The sequence below is a fragment of the Anser cygnoides genome, chromosome 27 (genome assembly GCF_040182565.1).
Source record: "Anser cygnoides isolate HZ-2024a breed goose chromosome 27, Taihu_goose_T2T_genome, whole genome shotgun sequence".
Taxonomy (NCBI): domain Eukaryota; kingdom Metazoa; phylum Chordata; class Aves; order Anseriformes; family Anatidae; genus Anser; species Anser cygnoides.
Window position 1 is genome coordinate 5,284,556 of NC_089899.1, and position 16,763 is coordinate 5,301,318.

General features: G+C 66.3%; 1 protein-coding gene across 7 annotated transcripts in view; it reads left to right on the top strand.

Moving 5' to 3' along the window:
• CSNK1G2 (casein kinase 1 gamma 2) overlaps positions 1-14,039 on the top strand; it is a 37,386-nt gene extending 23,347 nt beyond the window's left edge. For 6 of the 7 annotated variants that reach the window (XM_066984049.1, XM_048077560.2, XM_066984050.1 and 3 more), the window contains exons 2-13: positions 579-1,073; positions 6,735-6,775; positions 7,322-7,391; positions 7,828-7,976; positions 8,396-8,630; positions 8,852-8,937; positions 9,338-9,422; positions 9,522-9,670; positions 9,993-10,076; positions 11,547-11,651; positions 13,184-13,290; positions 13,758-14,039. In XM_066984049.1, coding sequence (XP_066840150.1) covers positions 887-1,073; positions 6,735-6,775; positions 7,322-7,391; positions 7,828-7,976; positions 8,396-8,630; positions 8,852-8,937; positions 9,338-9,422; positions 9,522-9,670; positions 9,993-10,076; positions 11,547-11,651; positions 13,184-13,290; positions 13,758-13,812 — 1,353 coding nt within the window. In that variant the 5' untranslated portion in view covers positions 579-886 and the 3' untranslated portion in view covers positions 13,813-14,039. The remainder of the gene's footprint in view (positions 1-578; positions 1,074-6,734; positions 6,776-7,321; positions 7,392-7,827; positions 7,977-8,395; positions 8,631-8,851; positions 8,938-9,337; positions 9,423-9,521; positions 9,671-9,992; positions 10,077-11,546; positions 11,652-13,183; positions 13,291-13,757) is intronic. The other variant, XM_048077556.2, reaches the window with a different exon arrangement.
• The last annotated feature ends 2,724 nt before the right edge of the window (positions 14,040-16,763 follow it).

The following is a 16,763-nucleotide window of genomic DNA, read 5'->3' on the forward strand; positions in this document are numbered from 1 at the left end:
CGCGCAAGCTCTGGGTTCGTGCTCTGGCTTCCTCTGCCCCGCGGTTTCCTTGCCCTCCGTGCCAGATAGCGAGCAGGGGGCGACTGCCATCCTTCAGAGCCGCGGGTCTGACGGCTCTCCCTCCTGGGTGGCAGCGCCCCGCTCGGAGCAGGACCTGCCTTCGTGTCCCACCCGGGCAAGGCGCTGCGTGACAGCACGGCGCACGCATGTGCCCGGCCCCCAGCTGCTCTCAGTGGGGGTAATGGGCCCTGGCTGCTGCTGGGCCCGGAGAAAGCCCGTCCTCACCCGCCGGCAGCCTTCTCCTTGGGGACGTCGTTCTCCCCAAGGAACTCTTCTGGCTCCGACGCACTGTTTTGCCTCCTGCCGTGGCCAGGCTCTGTTTGTTTTATTTATGGCAGCGTTTTCGAAGCTGGACCCGCTGCGGCGCTCCTGTTCCCCCAGCCCTCCGTCGCGGCGCCCTTCGTCATCGCTAGCGGGCCGTGCCCCCGGGGAGACGGGAGCCGTGGCGGCGCTGGGGCTCCCTCTCGGCACCTCCCTCCCCGTCGCCTCGTGCTCATTTTGTCCCTCTCTTCCCGCAGCTCGCCGAGCGAGGAGCCGCGCTGGGAGGACCATCTCCGCAGGATGTTCTCACCACCAAGGAGCTCCCTGTAACTGGCGACGATGACAATCCCGGCGGGACCTCGCAAAGCACTAACGTTTCAGTAGCCCAGCACCCGTGGGTGGCCGCTTACCCCTCCTTCTCCACGCCCCTCCCTCCCATCGCACCGGGATGGTGTATTAACCAAGGAGAGCCCCGCTTCTTTTCTCCTCGCCCCTCAACTTTCGGCAGCTCTGGGATTTGTATGGCAGCAGCGTAACCGTGGAGAGGCCGGGGTATCACAAACTTATGGATTTTGATAAGAGAGGAGGGAAAGGGGAGCTGGAGGAAGGTAAAAGGATGTCCAAGACGGGTGGAGGAAGGAGCAGTCATGGAAGCCGGAGTGCTGGAACCAACTCGGGAGTCTTAATGGTGGGTCCCAACTTCCGCGTCGGCAAGAAGATTGGATGCGGCAATTTCGGGGAGCTCCGTCTAGGTGAGAAGGGCCTTCTTCTGTCCTCGCTACGCCTGCTTGTGCCGCTATTGCTGCGTCGTCCTCCCGCAGCGGGAGGAGCCGGTACGGGCACTGGGGATGCTGACCGGCCACGCGGCTCTGAAGGCGTCGCGTGCTGGGGTAGCTCGCGCTCCCGTCGCGGGGCTCTCTTTCCCTCAGCGCCTTCCCGCTGTGCTTCATCTTCCAAACCCCCTCTCGGAGCTGGCGGACCGATCGCAGAGGTGTTTCTGTCTCTTTCCCGTACCTGTTGCTCCGGGGCTTCCTCACGGAACGCGCTGAAGCTCAGTCCTGGTGGTCCTGGTGCAGGCTCCCTTGGAGGATGACGTGTGCCGAGGGGCCGCTGTGCTCCCGGGGCTCCCCGTGCTGCGCCCCGTGCCCAGGGAGGGAGGGCGGGAGGTCTGCGTGGCGCTGGTCTGCGGCGGCAGGCATGCGGGGAAGGGGCAGCACGTCACTCTGGGGAAGTTCCCCGGTTGGTAAAAGCGGCTCGTTTCACATACCCTCCGGAAACTGTTATGGAGGGGAGAGAAAAAGGGCTGGATAAAACCCCAAAATTCTCGTGGTCACTTTCAATTTCGAACCGCGTTTAGCAGGAAAGGTTCAAAAGCAAACCCTTCCTCGGTTTGGGGGGTGGGTTGTTCATTCCCAAGGAGTCAAAGTGCCCCAGGAGGTTTTCACCGGGCTTTTAGCTCCCCGGTGGGCAGCCGGGAGAGGCCTGGCAGTGCCAGGCGGCGCCGTGCCAGGGGCGCAGGCTGGCCGCCGCCAGGAATGCGCGGTGGATGCGTCGGCAGAGCCTGTGCCAGGCGGGGCGTCAGCCTCGGCTGGGCCGCGAGCGCTTTGGGGACAGGGTTGTGCCGGAGGGAGCTGGCGGAGAGCCGCTCCCCGGAGAGGCTGGGGGTTCGTGCCGGCCGCGGGGCTCGTTGCCGCGCGGTGCTTGAGCCAGCGCCTTTTCTAGCCAAGCTGGGAGCACAGCCTGCAGTCGGCGGGCTCTTCTCGGCGGGCTCTTGGGGTTTTGAAAGGAGCGGAGGTGGGAGGCTGCCCCGAGCTGCCGGCGGCCCCGGCACCGCGTGGAGGGCAGGGGAAGTTTCCCCACCTCGGCGTGCCCTCAGCCCTTCCCAGCCCCACAGACTGCCGGGTGCCAGCCTGACCCCTCCTGCCCCCGACCTCCCCGGCGGGATCGCCGCTTCATTGCAGAGCGCGCGGAAGGGCGCTGCTTCGGAGCCACTCGGCGGCGCAGGGTCCGTGCCTGGCAGCGGGCAGAGCTCTGCTCCTTCCTCCAGCCCTGCCTGTCCCAGGGGAGGGAGGCTCCTGGGCGGCTTCGGGATTTGGGCCCAGCAGCTGCTCCTTCCACCCCTGCCTGGGAGCGGGTGCCCTCGGGGACTGCGCCTCCCGCTGCGGAGCCTGCGCCGCCTCTTCCAGCCCGGCACATCCTCCAAGGTCCTGCTCTTGTGCCCTGCTTTATTCCGGACTTTTCCCCGGACTCTTGCACTTGAAAGGGAAGTGTGCGGAAAGCCGGAGCAGCTGGGGCCGGCCCTACTGCTCTGCCCCAGCTGGCGTGCTTGGCACCAAGGGCCGATGTGACCGGGCTCCTCGCGTTCCGGGCATGGCACCGGCGCGGTGCAGGGCAGCTTCTGGGCCCTCCGTGCGCTTTTCCTCCCCCGTCCCACCCCGCGGTGCCCGCCCCTAACGCCCTAACGGGCTGAGCACAAGGCCTCAGCGCAGCAGCGTGAGCCGCAGCTACGTGGCTCTGCTCCTAAACTCGCGTCGCTCTTCCCTAGGCGTGCCTCTGGGCTGCCTCAGGGCCCAGCAGTGCCCTTGAGACCTGACACAAAGTAGGGATTCCTCCTGAGGAGCTGCAGGGGTCCGGAGGGATCCCTCTGTGCCGTGGTGGTGGAAGCAGGGATGCTCCCTGGCGCGCTGGGCACCCAGGTTTCCCCCGGGAAGGAGGCGTTGAGTCCTCAAAGCAGGCAGGTTTTGGAGGCCAAAGTGTAGCTCAGCGCTTAAAAAAAATGATAAAATTCTTTGCGCTTTTTCCTTTAAAAACAAACAAAAAAAGCCCAGAGATCTTGCAGGAACACGTTTGGAGGCAACTCCTCCGTTCCCGGCAGCGGGGGCCGGAGGGCGAGGAAGTCGTCTCCAAGCAGGTGCCGCGCTGCCCGACCCCACCGCTGCGCCCGGAGGCAGGCGCCGCTCTGCCCTGGGTGCCGGAGCTCAGCCCCCGGCCGGGACCGCGCGTCCTCCGAGCTTTGGAGGTGTGCAAGCTCAGGGGCCGTTTGTTAAACGTAACAAATAATAAAAAGAAGCTTTCCTTGGAGGCATGAGGCGCTTGCGGGCAGCCAGAAGGGGAAGGGCTTGGCCGGGAGTTCCTGGCTGCTGGAGCTGTGCGTGGATCCCCCCCTTGGTGTCCGCGCTGCCCTTGGCATCCTGCGCGAGGCCGTGGCCCGCTGTGACGGCGCTGGCGGAGGAGAGAAGCTCCTGAAAGGTCTGAGGTCGGAGCCTGAAGCAGCCGGGCGCTGTGCAAGCCTTCCGCCAGTGCCGGGCTGCCCCAGAGCTACCTCGGAGGCAGGAGCAGCCGTTTGTCCGTCCGTGCCGCCCTGGGGAGGTGGGGTGAGGGTGCGGGGATCCGGCAGGAGCTGCTGCTTTTGGTCTCCTCGCGCTGAACTTTTACGCGTTGGTCGCTTGCAGCATTTTGTGCTTGCCCCTCTCCCCCACCCCGGAGTGGAAACATGGCAGCTGTCTTCCTTCAAAGGTAAACGCTGCAAGTTAACTTCTCTTTTAAAACTGAAACAGCACCGGGGAGGGAGGGGAAGACAGCAGGGGGTCCTCGGGCAGCGGCCGAGCCAGCAGCAGGTCGCTGGGGACGTGTCCCTGCCCGGGGAACACGTGGGCTGCCGGGGACGTCCCCAAGCCCGAGCCGTGGCTTTCACCCGCGGCCCCCAGGCACCTGCTTGCCCAGGGGCTGCTTCTGGGGGCACAAACGGTAACCTGAGAAAACGCAGGCGGCGGTCAGCGCGCTGCACCGAGCGCTCCTCCGGCTTCGGCTCCGCCGAGACGTCCGTCCCCGTCCCGCCCGCCCGTCCCCATCCCGCCCGTCCCCATCCCGCCCGTCCATCCCCATCCCTCCCGCCCGTCCCCATCCCGCCCGTCGCGGAGGGCTCAGAGCAACCTCAGCTGGGTGCCGTGGCGGGGCCAAGCTGCAGCGCTGCCCGGCAGCTCGCGGGCGACTGCGGCAGGGAACAGCGCCCGGCCTGCTGCTGGGCGGCCGCTGGCCTCCCTCGCCAACAGCTCACGCTGGTTTTTCCCCTTGGTCTTTCGCAGCCTCCTGCAGAGGAAGGTCAAACTCCAAAATAACCTTTGTTTTTTTTTTTTTATTTTTTTTTTTATTTTCTTCCTTCCCTCTGATCTATGAAAAAGCAACGCTCCGAGGAGCTATCGTTGCCTGGCCCGAGGCAGCTCGTGGCCGCTGCTGGGAGCTTCCGCGCCGTGGGGCTGCCTCGCGGCGGGCACCCCAGGAGCCCGACGAGCCCCGGCGGCGCTGCGCTGCTGCTGGGGGCAGGAGCTCGGTCTGGGGGCGCGGCGCCGAGCCCGGCCCCTCTCCGGGCCGTGACGTGCGGGAGCAGGTGCCTGACCCCACCGCTGCCAAATCTGCCCTCAGCGGGGGGGAATTGGGGCGTTAAGAGGAAGCCGCGTCGGGCTTTCGAACGCCGCGCGGCCCAGCCTGCCCCCCCGGCCCCCCCCGGCCCCGCGGCTCGGCGGCCATCCGACGTGCCGCCCCGTGCAGGTGCCGGCAGCTCCATTTGGAGGCGCCGCCTGCACTGAGCGGGGCAAAGGCCTCTGCAAGCGCAAATATTTGCCCGCTGCCGCCCATCCTGCCACTTTTCCATTTTTTTTATTTCTTCCCCCCCCCCGCCACCAACCCCCTTTGGTTCCGTGACGCCTGCGGCGCTGCCTGCTCGCGTGGCAGCCGGGTCCGACCCGGGGCGCCCCCAGGACTCAGTGCTTTCGGGGCACCCAAGCTGCCGCTGCTTCTCCCTGCTCCCCATCATTCCTCACAGCTTCGTCCCAGCCCTCTGAGCACCGTAGGAGGGGGCAAGCCACGGGGGTATGAAATGATCGGGGGGTTCTAAGTGATTTGGACTCGTTTCGTGGCCAGCTCCCTTAGGGGCCAGTTTTAGCGTCCCACCAGCAGCAGGGCTGCAGCTCTCCTGCCGTGTATTTGTTGATTTTTTGCCCTATTAAGACCCAGCCCAGCCTCAGGGAAAACCCTGCCGTGATTTTAGGGCTGCATGTTACTGCCCTGAAGGCAGCAGTGAGTTTTTGGACCTAACAGCAAGGCCCTGTGGCTGGGGCACACGGGGGCCCAGCACCATCCTGCCCCCGCCCCCCCCCAGTCCCGGTGGGAGCTGCTCCCTCCTCCTCCCCCTGTAATCCTGCCGCTGGCTCTGGCGCTCAGCAGCTGGCTCGGATGTCACCCGGCGAGGATTTATTGCTGCTTCAGGTGGAGAGCAGCAGTCGGAGCAGATGAAATCTTATGCCGGGAGGAGCCTGTTCCCCGAGCAAATTGCTGCGAGGAAAGCCGAGGGGACAGATGCAGCTCCGCGCCGGGCAGCGCGGCGGCTGCTGGCCCTCGCGCCGCGGGAAGGGCCCTGCCTCCGTGCCCCTGGCGTGCCGGATTGCTCGGGCAGCAGGGGCTCTGATCCGTTTGCAAACCTCTCGCCTTTTTCTTCGTGGACCTCGGGCAGAGGTGGTGCTGGCGCTCCCCAGGTGTAAGCACCTTCCTCGTGCCCTCCTGGCTCTGGTGCAGACGCCGGAGCTGAGCCTTTGTGTAGCTGGGGGTGTGAAAACCCCGCAGGGAAGGTGCTGAGCTGTGTCGGAAGCCATCAGCAGGGCTCTGGGGCGCTGTGGGAGCTCTTCCAGCTCTCCTGGGCACCCAGAGGCAGCCCGGCCCTCCTGCGGCACATGGGTGCCTTCAGCTCCTCGCACGGCGCGGGGCCGTGCTGCGGGTCTGCTGCCAGCCGAGCATCAGCGGGGGCACCTGGGGGCCTAAATCTGCCCTGGTGCCGGGCTCAGCACCGTTCCTCAGCTCCTCCCGGCCCCGCCGCCTGCTGCCTCGCCTCCGTCCAACGGCGGGACCCAAGAGGGGAGGCCGGCTGCCGGGCTTTGGTCCTGCCGGCCACGCTGCCCCTGCGCCCCGGGGGGGCCTCCCCTTCCTCCCTGCCACCCTCCGCGTGGTCCCGCTGCCCGCGGGCGCCGTCCCCAGCCCCGTCCCGGCGCAGGGCAGCTGCAGCAGCCCCCTGGGGAGGAACGGGCGGCTCTGCGGTGCCGCAGCCTCGCTGCTTGGCCGCTCGCATCCCCGCAGGCCAGCGTAGGGAAGCTGCCCCCCCCCTCCCAGCAAGCTTGGCGGCGGCCCCCGGCAGCCGGGGGAGGAATCCGGGCGCCCCATCCGGGGGTAATTAGCAGGCATGTTGCAACGCAGCGCGGTGGGCTCCGGCTCCTGCTCGCGCCTCGAGGCCTGTTTGTGGGTTTGGGAGCTGCCGAACCTGTTGGGGACGTTCTGCAGGCCCCTGGGGGCTGCAGCGGGTTTTGGGGGGGGGAACACAAAGGCTCACTCACTGCCAATGCCTTTTTTTCCATCTCTCCCTGCAGGAAAGAACCTCTACACCAACGAATACGTAGCTATCAAATTGGTGAGTCTTTTTGTGGTCGGGGGGCGGGGGGGGACACGTTTAGGCAGCCTCAGAGGGCAATTGTTCGCCCTGCCCGGCCTGTTAAAGTGGGTCGGGACAGGCTGCGTACGGGAGCTGCGCTCGCTGCTAGGAATTGAGGGCACGCAGGCAGCCAGCGTCATTCCAGGTGGGGTGATGCAGCCCTGGGGAGAGCAGCTGGGGCTCCGCTTCGCCAGGAGCTGGCTGTGGCCTGCCGTCAGCACCCCTTCAGCTGGTACCAGCGCAGAGAGCTCCTGGAGAGCGTGGTCCCACCGACACCAGCTCTGTGAACGCCTCCCCCAGCCCCTGGCTCTCTCTGGAGGGGTCGGATCAGGCTCCCGCGTGGGCTGGTTTCCTCTCCCTATCCCCTGGGTCTTTGTCTTCATTTTGCACTGGTTTTTCTCACCCCTGAATGCTGCCAGCCCCAGCTGCTGCCAACCTGTGAAGGGGGAGTCTGACAGCCAGACCTCCTGAGCGTCCCGCTCCGTGCCACAGCCTTACCTCTTTGTTCTCCTTCTCTCCTCCAAGGAACCCATAAAGTCCCGGGCCCCCCAGCTGCACCTGGAGTATCGGTTCTACAAGCAGCTCGGCAATGCAGGTACGGGGCCGGGGCCGAGCCGCCGCGGGCAGCCGGTGTCTGGGCGATGGGGCTGGGGCAGGGAGAGACTCCTCCAGAGGTGTCGGCAACTTCTGCAGCTTCGCTCCCCAGCCCGAGCTACTCTGCCCATCTGCTCGGCTGGGAGAGGCTGTTCTTACGCAGCCACATCTAATCTTTGATCCCTTTTTATTTAGTTCTTCCCCCCCCCCCCCGCCTCCCCCGCAGCAGTCGGGGGTGCAGACGGAGCTGTCTCCCTCGCCCTCCTGCCAGGAGCAGAGCCGGGCCGCCTGCGGCGTGGAGAGGCGGGGGGGCAGCGCGGCGACCCCCCACCAGCAGCCCCCGTGCTGGCTCTGGGAGCGGTGTGGCCGTGACAGCGGGGCCACGTGCTGCTCAGCCCCGCCGCCACCGCTCACAGCCCCTGCTCCGTCTCTTGCAGAAGGAATTCCTCAGGTTTACTACTTCGGCCCCTGCGGGAAGTACAACGCCATGGTGTTGGAGCTGCTGGGCCCCAGCCTGGAAGATCTCTTTGATCTGTGTGATCGGACCTTCACGCTCAAGACCGTCCTGATGATCGCGATCCAGCTGGTGAGCGCGGCACCTCGCCTGCCGCTCCCTGGGGGCTGCGTGGGGACCCCAGCACCGGGCGGGCCTCTCCCTGTCCCTCGTCCTCTCCCCGATGCGGGAGGGACAAGGCACGGGGCTGTTCCCTGTGCCCGCCAGGGTCGTGCCGGGTGGCCCTGGCTGACCTGTGCTCTCCCTCGCCCTGCTCCAGGCACGGCCAGGTGTCTGTGGCTGCGTCGGAGATGCGGTTGGACCAGAGCTAAAGGCCCGCTCTGCCCGTCCTTGCGGCGCAGTGAGGCGCAGCATGAGGGGAGCCGGGCTGCTGGCTGGGTCGAGGCAGTCTGAGCAGAACAGGGCCCGAGGGAGGAGGGCACGGGGCGTTGTGTCCGCGGCTGCGGTTGGCACGTCTCCACCGCGGTGCTGACCTCCCCTCCTGCCCCCAGATCACGCGGATGGAGTACGTCCACACCAAAAGCCTGATCTACAGAGACGTCAAGCCAGAGAACTTCCTGGTGGGGCGGCCGGGCAGCAAGCGGCAGCACACCATCCACATCATCGATTTTGGCCTGGCCAAAGAGTATATTGACCCCGAGACCAAAAAACACATCCCCTACCGAGAGCACAAGAGCCTGACGGGGACAGCACGCTACATGAGCATCAACACCCACCTGGGGAAAGGTGCGAGCGCGCCGTGCGGCCAGCCCTGCCTTGGCCAAAAGGGGGGGGGAAGGGGGCTGCAGGGCACGAGCTGCCCCCTGCCAGTGGTGGGGCTGGGGACAAACAGCCTCTCCTTCAGCCTGGGGGGGTGGCAGGGGACGTGGGGTGCTGCGGGAGCTGGTGGGGACAGGGAAGGGGGCTGTGGTGGGAATGAGCTCACGACTGCTTCTTGCCCCGCTCAGAACAAAGCCGCAGGGACGACCTGGAAGCGTTAGGACACATGTTTATGTACTTCCTCCGCGGGAGCCTTCCTTGGCAAGGCCTCAAGGTAACGGCCAGCTCCTGCTGTCCCCACGCACGGCTGCCACGTGGCTCTGGCTCTGCCCCGGGCAGCAGCCGGGAACGGGGGAAGAAAGCTTTGGCCCCTGGGGTGGCCGAGGGTCGGTGCCTTGGTGGATTCCGGGGCTGTTGCTCTGAGCTCTGTGCCCGACCCTCGCTGTGCTGAGCGGCTGTAGGGGCCCCCTCTTGGTGTCCCCCCCTCTGTGGGTGTCCCAGCTGCCGTCCCAGTGGCTGTGCTGGCGCTGCGCTCGCCCCCAGCCTGCCCAGGGCAGGTTCCCAGCAGTGAGCTCCCGCTGCCGCCTGGGCCAGGGGGACCAAGACCCCGCTCCTTGTCTGACAGCGCCCGGTGCCTCCCCCTCTCCTCCTGACCTGCTCCTTGTCTCCGCCAGGCTGACACGCTAAAGGAGAGGTATCAGAAGATCGGCGACACCAAAAGAGCCACTCCAGTGGAGGTGCTCTGTGAGAACTTCCCAGGTGAGGGCTCTGCGTGGCCCGTCCTCGTCCCCAGCCTGGCCCCTTGCTGGCCTGGCACCGTGTCCCCCTGCCCCAACCGAGCCCACTCTGTCCCCGCAGAGGAGATGGCCACGTACTTGCGCTACGTGCGGCGGCTGGATTTCTTCGAGAAGCCTGACTACGACTACCTGCGGAAGCTCTTCACAGACTTGTTCGAGAGGAACGGTTACGTGTTCGACTACGAATACGACTGGGCAGGGAAACCGCTGGTGAGCGGGGAGGGAGCCGGGGCTGGCACGGGGTGCTGGCGTGAAGGAGGGCCCCAAAGCCAGCTCCGAGCCGGGGAATCGGAGCTGTCACCCGGGAGTTGGAGGCTCCTGGAGCTAAGGGGAACCCCGCGGCCCAGCTGGCGCCTCGCTTTCTGCCACGGGCACCCTGCGTGGGCTCAGTGCGGCCGCACACCGGGCGGGGAGGTGGAGGGGCTGGGATCTGGCCCCGATTCCGAGCTGCTCTGTACGTTCGGAGCAGGCGGTGGTGGGTGGCGGGAGGGCCGCTGGGGCGCAGCTGACGTTGTGCTTGTCGTGTCCCCAGCCCACCCCCATCGGCACGATGCACAGCGAGGTGCAGGTGCAGCCCCCGAACAGAGACAAAGCACAGCCACACACCAAACACCAGGTGAGCAGCGGCGCGGCCCCGGCCGGGGCTCAGCACCGAGGTCGTGCGTGGCTCAGGCTTCTGAACTGCGCAGCCTCAGCGCCCAGCAGGGGCTCTTCATGGAGGAGGGACCGCGGCGCCCTTTTTCCCCCAGTGCTGGCTGGCGGAGGGTTTCCTCCCTGCGGGTCTGGGCTTGAGGCTTGCGGAGGACCCTGGGCTGCGTCCCCGGGGCCAGGCGGCTGGCAGAAGCAGGGGGGAAGCAGCCGCAGGAGGCTGGAGCACAGCTGGGAAACGCCAGGGCTGGGCTCCAGCTCCAGCTCCAGCGGGGCTTAGCGCTGGTGGGTGTGAGCACGGGACACGCCGAGCCGCCTCGGTGCTAAGGGCGATGCCCCCGGTGCTGCATCCCCCCTGGGGCAACGCGCCGCTGTTTGCTGTGCCGCTTCTCTTTCACCGCTGGGACACAGACACGGGACGAGGGAGGGGTGTTCCAGGAGGGTCTGTGGGGCAGCTCGGCAGCGTGTGGCCCCACAGCGGGCACGTGGGGCCGAGCCGGGGGCAGCGCAGGGCAGAGGGATGGGCCAAGCTGCCGGCCGTACTCCGGTGCCGCGGCCCGTGCAGGAAGCATGGTCTGGGGACTGCCGCCAGCAAGAGCGAACCGCACACGTTTCCCTAGCTGTCCCGTACGGACCCTGGTCTTCTTGGTTTGAGCATCCAAGGGGAGCAGGCGGGCTGGAGCCCGGCACGCAGCACCCGCCCTCCCGCAGCCACGGCCGGTGGCTGGGCAGCGTCCCTAGGGAGGCGTGACGTCTTCCGAGCGCATCTGGCTCCTTCCTGGGAACTCGTCCCCCGTGAGCTCTGCCCTCTGCCTCCTGCACCTGACAAGTGCCGTGCTCGACGTCTCTTCTCGTGGGCCGTGGGGAAAGCAGAGCACAAAACTCCCGCAGCACTGAAGCAGTTTGGGACGTGGGGGTCCGAGGACCCCCAGCAGCCGTGGGGCTGCGCCACGCTCCCCGTGCTGAGGGTTTGGCAGCGGGGCGCTGCATCGCCGGGGGAGCCCTTGGGGCACGGCGCAGCTCGCTTCCTCGCCGTGTCACCACGAAGAGCCTCTGCGGAGCGGCTGCCAGACCCGCCCAGGGCGGCCGAGCTCCGTGGGGCAGCGCGGCCCCAGCTGCTCCATGCGGAGGGAAGAGCCCGGTTCTCTGGGGGGGGCTGTGGGTTGAGCGTGGCAGGGAGGGTGCAGAGCCCACCGTGTCCCAGCGGCGGTTTCAGGGAGGAGCCGCTGGGACAGCGCAGGGCGAGCGCCCTCCGCAATCACAAACTCGAGCTGCTCCGGTCATGGTTTTGCTTTTGCATGTCTTATTTTCTCGACTCCTTTTGCCACTCTTCTCCCCGCCCTTTCCCTCCACCTCTTCCCTTCTCTCCCCCATTCTTCTTCCTCTTTTCTTTTCTTTTGTTTCTTTTCATTCTGTTCCTCCTGCCTGTCGCGAGCAGCCGCCCGAGGGGACGGAGTTGTGGGATCCTCAGGCCGGTGGGCAGCCTGCCGAGGAGCCTTTGGGAGCTCACCTGGCAGCCGGCAGGCTCGGGGGGTCCGTCCAGGTACACGCAACCACGCGCCGAGGGCATGGGCGGGCTTGGGGGACAGCAGAGCCAACCCGCGCCAGGCCCAAGCGTGCCTGCCGGCCGTGCCAGGCGGCAGCCCCGCTCCTCCACCCGGGGCCGCGCACGCCGGGCTCTTGGCCAGGCTGCGACACGCCGGCACAGGGCTGGCCCCGTGTGATGCCCGGGGCCCCGCTCCCGGCTCGCGGCCGAGGCTGGCGCTGCTTCCCGGGGCTGCCGCTGGGACTCGCAGGGCAGCTGGAGATGGGCACAGCGCCGGCTCTGCTCCGTGTCTGTCCCGGACACGGCCTTACCCCCAGCGGGGATTTCCCTTTGCCTCCATCGCTCGAGTGGAGCGGCGGCTTTGAGCCCGGCTTCTCCTCCCTTTCCCTGGGCAGCCCTCAGCCTCGGCTCCCCGCCTCGGTCCCGTCCCTGCGCCGCCAGCCCCCCGCTCGCCGCCTCCTGCCCCTGCCTCGGGCTGGCCGGCTCCAGCCCGCGCGGTCGGGTGGGGGCACCTGCACCAGGGGCCCTGAACGCCCCCCAGCCGGGCCTGTGCTGCTTCCTCTGTCTCTGCTGCCGTCCCCGCCGCCGCTGCTCACTCCCGCTGCTCTGTGACGGATCTCCACGGGTGCTGGGTCCTGGGCTTTCGCTCGGCTCCCGTCATGAGGGCCAGGGCCGGCCGTGGGGACAGCTCAGCCTGCCCGGCTCCTCCTGCGTCCCCTCCCTGCCCCTGCGGCTGCTCCCCGCTCCTGCTCTGCCGGCCTCCCTCCCATCTCCGCCCGCGCCCGGCGCTGCGGGGGGGTGCTGGTGGCTCACGGGTCCCTGGGCTCGTTTCGGGGGGGCTGTCGCTTGAAGGAGCCCCGCTGGCTGGGCACCATGGCTGTCGGGCGGCAGCTCTGTGAGCCGGCGAGGGGCCAAACGTCCTCATGAGGCCAAGCAGCTTGGCGATGCCTGCGCATCCCCCAGGGTGCTCCTGGCTTTGCAGGAGCAGCAGAGGGGTTTTCAGGCAAGTCCCCGTTGCCTGTGCCAAGCCCACCCCTGCCTCGGTGACCGGGTGTTCCTCCCGGCCCTGCCGCCTGTGAGCGGGCAGGGCCCCGGGGGGCTGGCAGGAGCCTGTGGGGTGGGCGCTGGGCTCGGCCCCACAGGGCCCAGCAGTGCCAGGGCTTGGGGTCCAACGGCGAGAGCTGTGTCTGGGTGCTTGGCTTGGCAGAAGGATGGTGTGGGGCAGCGAGCAGCGTCACGGGGCCGCCAGCAACCCCTGGCCTGGGGGGGGGGGTGTGCGGGGGCGCCGGGGTCGTTGCTGCGCTCAGTGCCGAGGCGGAGCAGCGCTGGCTGGGCGAGGGCACCGTCCTCTTGCCCCGTGCAGGGACGCCGGTGCTCCTGGCTCTGGCTCTGGCAGGGCAGGGCTCGGGGGGCTTGGGGGGGGGGGGGGGCCGTGCCACCACCTGGGGCTGCCATGGGGCCGGGGACGAGGCTGGGGACCAGCCGGTGCCCCGCAGGATGCCCCCGCACTGACGCTCACTTCCCCACAGGTGATGAGCTCCACCAACGGCGAGCTGAACACAGATGACCCGACTGCAGGACATTCGAACGCCCCCATCACAGCCCCCACCGAGGTGGAGGTGACAGACGATACAAAGTAAGGATGCGCCCTGGCCCTGTCCCCTGGGGCGGGCGCTGGTCAGGGCTGCCGCCCCGCGGTGCCCTGCCTTGCCCCCCTGGGGGAGGAGCAGCCCAGCAAACATCTGCAGCTCCTCACGGGGACCCAGCGAGTGGTGTCCCTGCAGGGCCACCACCCCCAGCCCCTTCCCAAACCCGGCACAGCGCCCGCGTGCGCAGCTGGGGCCGTTCCCTCTCGGGGAGCCCCAGGCTCCGGCCAGCGGTGTTTGCCGTGGCTGCCATCGAGTGCCAGGGCCAGTGCCACCATGGCGAGCATCACTTGCTGTGGCCATCGCTGCGCTCCGCACCCGGCCCAGGCCATGTGCTGGGGCAACTCTGCCCCAGGTGGGGCTCTGCAGGCTGCCAAAGGCTTGGTGTCCCCTGATCCCCCGTGGGGGTGCTGATCCCATCTGGGCCCGGGCACTGACGGGTCCCCTCTGTCCCCAGGTGCTGCTGTTTCTTCAAGAGAAGGAAGAGGAAAACCACCAAGCGTCGCAAGTGAGCTGCCGGGGCCGGGTGGAGCGGCGTGCGCGAGGGCTCCTCTCCCTCTGGCCGTGGCTGGATCTTGACCCGTGGAGCCGGCGGCGGCGGCCCCTCGGTTCGGACGGGGCTGGGGCCGAGCCAGCTGGCCTCCCCCGGCGCCCCACGCACAGGCGGGGAGCGGGGCCTCCCCAAACTGCTTGTCCTTTCCTCCGCCACTCGCCCAGTGCGTGGCCGTTTACTCGAACCAAGCCCGACTTCGCTGAAGTTCCTGCGTCCGTCTAAAAGAAAAAAAGAAAAAAGAAACGGCAACAAATCCACAGCGTCACTTGCTTCTGAGTCTATTCCTAGTTTGAAACGGGGATCAACTCTACAGACTCTAAAACGTCGCTGTCTTAGAAGAAGCAGAAGACAATTTCGAGAGCAGTGGGCTAAGGAGGAATTTTTTTTTTTTTTCTGTTGCTTCTTTGTCTCTTAAGTTAATTTAAAGTGAGTCTCGGTGCAGAGTGCTGAGTTGTCAGTCTTTGACCGTCATCTTCAGTGTTACCGAATTCTGCTCTTTCGTTAGGGCCCCTTGCCCCCGTCCCCGTGAGGTTTCCCCTCCCCTTTCGTTAATGCCTGTGGTGACGAGCGCTGTGGTCTCTGGTACGGCGAGAAGTGCTGGGTGCGTGCGGGGCAGGGAGGGGGGGAAATGCGTTTACACTTCTTTTTACGATGCACTTTTGCTAGCAATACAAGTGATGTTTGGTCTTGCCATGAACAGCCAGTGACTCCTGGGGCAGGGGGCACCGGGACAGGACCGAGCCGGTGTCAGGCAGCACCAGAGGGACCCGCGAGAGCACGTTTCAGAGCGCAGTTGGAAGGAAAAGCGTCTCCTCTCTGACGCTGTGATGTCTTAGGGCTGGATTTGTTTCCACAGCAGCTTTAGGTCTGTCAGGCAGCACAGGGCAGGGCCTGTGGCAGCGTTTTCTTGGCCTTGGTTTTACAGCCCCCTGTGCCGTGTGTCTGAGCCCCCCGGGGTGACGGCAGGCACAGGGCGAGGGCGCAGGGCCTCGTGCCAGGGTGGGCGCGGAGGCATTTGGCGACGGTGACCGGCTGGCGAAGGGCACCGGGGCGGCCAGCGCTGCCGCAGCCACCAGCCCGGCAGCCTCTGCCCGCTCCCCCCCGCAGTGGGGCCGGGTCTGATTCTGCCAGGGGAGTGGGGGGGTAACGAGGGAGGGCGGGAGGGGGCCGGGTTTTTTTTTTAGCCATCGTCTCACCCACAGGCGCAGCCCCCCAGGCACCCTGCTCCTCACCACCCCAGGGCCACTGCAGCTTTCCCACGTGACTGACCCCGCGCTGCTGTGTGCACTGATCACCACACATTGGAGGGGGGAGGGAGGGGCACGCTTATCTTTACCAAAACCCTGTTGTTCTACCCCGAGAGCGGGGCTGAGGCTGTGCTGAGGCTTCTGGGGGGGTGGGGGTGGGGGAAAATGGGAACATCTGTGGCTGCTTCGAAGCATTTGTCCAAACCGAGCATCTCGGGAGGGAGGGGAGGCCCCAAATAGCACGAGGGGCTGCGCCAGCCCAGGGGGTGCTCGCCCTGCCCTGCCCCAGCACCCATCGGGCACCTGCGGCCCCGCGGGAGGGCGCAGCGCCACAGCCCCGCTTCTGCCTGAATTCAGGATTGAACCCAGCTTTGGCTTCTGGGCTGCAGCAGCCAGGGCAGCCCCAGCTGCCGCCGCATCCCCTGGCCGCGGTGGGGAGCGATGTGCAGCGTTTGCCCTCACTTCCCCAGCGAGGCAAAGAAACAAAACAAAACGAAAAAAATCGCCTTAAATCTTCCCTGGAAGCGGACCCTTCTCAGAGCATCGGCTCAGACAAACCCAATCAGAGGCCGAAGAGGAGCCGTGGAGGGGCAGGGACGCGGCCGAGGGCGTTTGCCTGACTCCAGCTGCTCACCCGCTGCCGCCAGCAGCTGCAAGGGGGGGGGGGTCAGGGCTGCAGCCCCCAGGACTCCCGGTCCTTCCAGCACGGAGTCCAAACACTGAGATTGTACGTGAGGGCGTTTGTTCCATTGCGAGTTTAGTTACTGCTTTAAAACAAAGTGTACAGAAATGGCATTTAAATTTCTCTGATGCTTCTTTGAAGCCATAGAACTTAGGGGCTTTTGTTTTTTTTTTTTTTAATAAAAAATATAAAATAAAAATAATAATAAAAAAATCTTTAAAACCCTCCACTTTTGTCTGTGTGTAAATGCGTGGCCCTAAGGGTGGGACATGGGTCTGCACCCCCTTTTCCTCTGCAGCTCAACAAGTAGCGTTTGCCCCATGCCCCACGTGGGAGCTGCCACGGCCCCTTTGAGGGCTGGTGCCTCAGCCCCAGATACTCAGGTGCCTTTCCTGCTGCTAAACGCTGCTGAGCTGCGGCTGCAGCCCCTTGTTTCTTTTCCATGTGAGCAGCAGGAGCAAAGGCCAGGGGTGCTCAGGGGAGCTACAGCAAGGCGATGGCTCCAGGCAGCTCCCTGCTCGGCCCAGCTCTTCCCCCAGGCTCCCCGGGGGTGGTTTAGGGCTCAGGCTGGAAGTTGATGGACACAGCTTCCCCAGGGCAGAGCTGTAGCTCAAGAAAGGAAAAGAGCAGGAAAGAAAAGAGCAGAAAAGAAAGAGCAGGAAAAGCCAAGATGGGGCCTCGTGCCTCCTCAAGGGCGGCGCTGATGCAGTTGCAGGGTGGGAAGAGGCCAGGGGCCAGGCTGAGGGTTCCTGGGGAAGAGCAGCAGGGAGAGGTCCTGTGATTCTGGTTCATCCATCCCAGCGAAGATGGGGTTTGCCTGCACCACGCTCCACCCAGGGCCGGCTGAGGGCTGCAGCCTGGCTCAGGGCTGCCCCAGTCCAGGGCATCACCAGCACCAGGCTCTGGCACAGCCCCGAGGCACTGAGCAAGGCGCAGCCGCTGCATGCCCATCAGCTCTCTTCAAATCAGGAAGAAACTCTG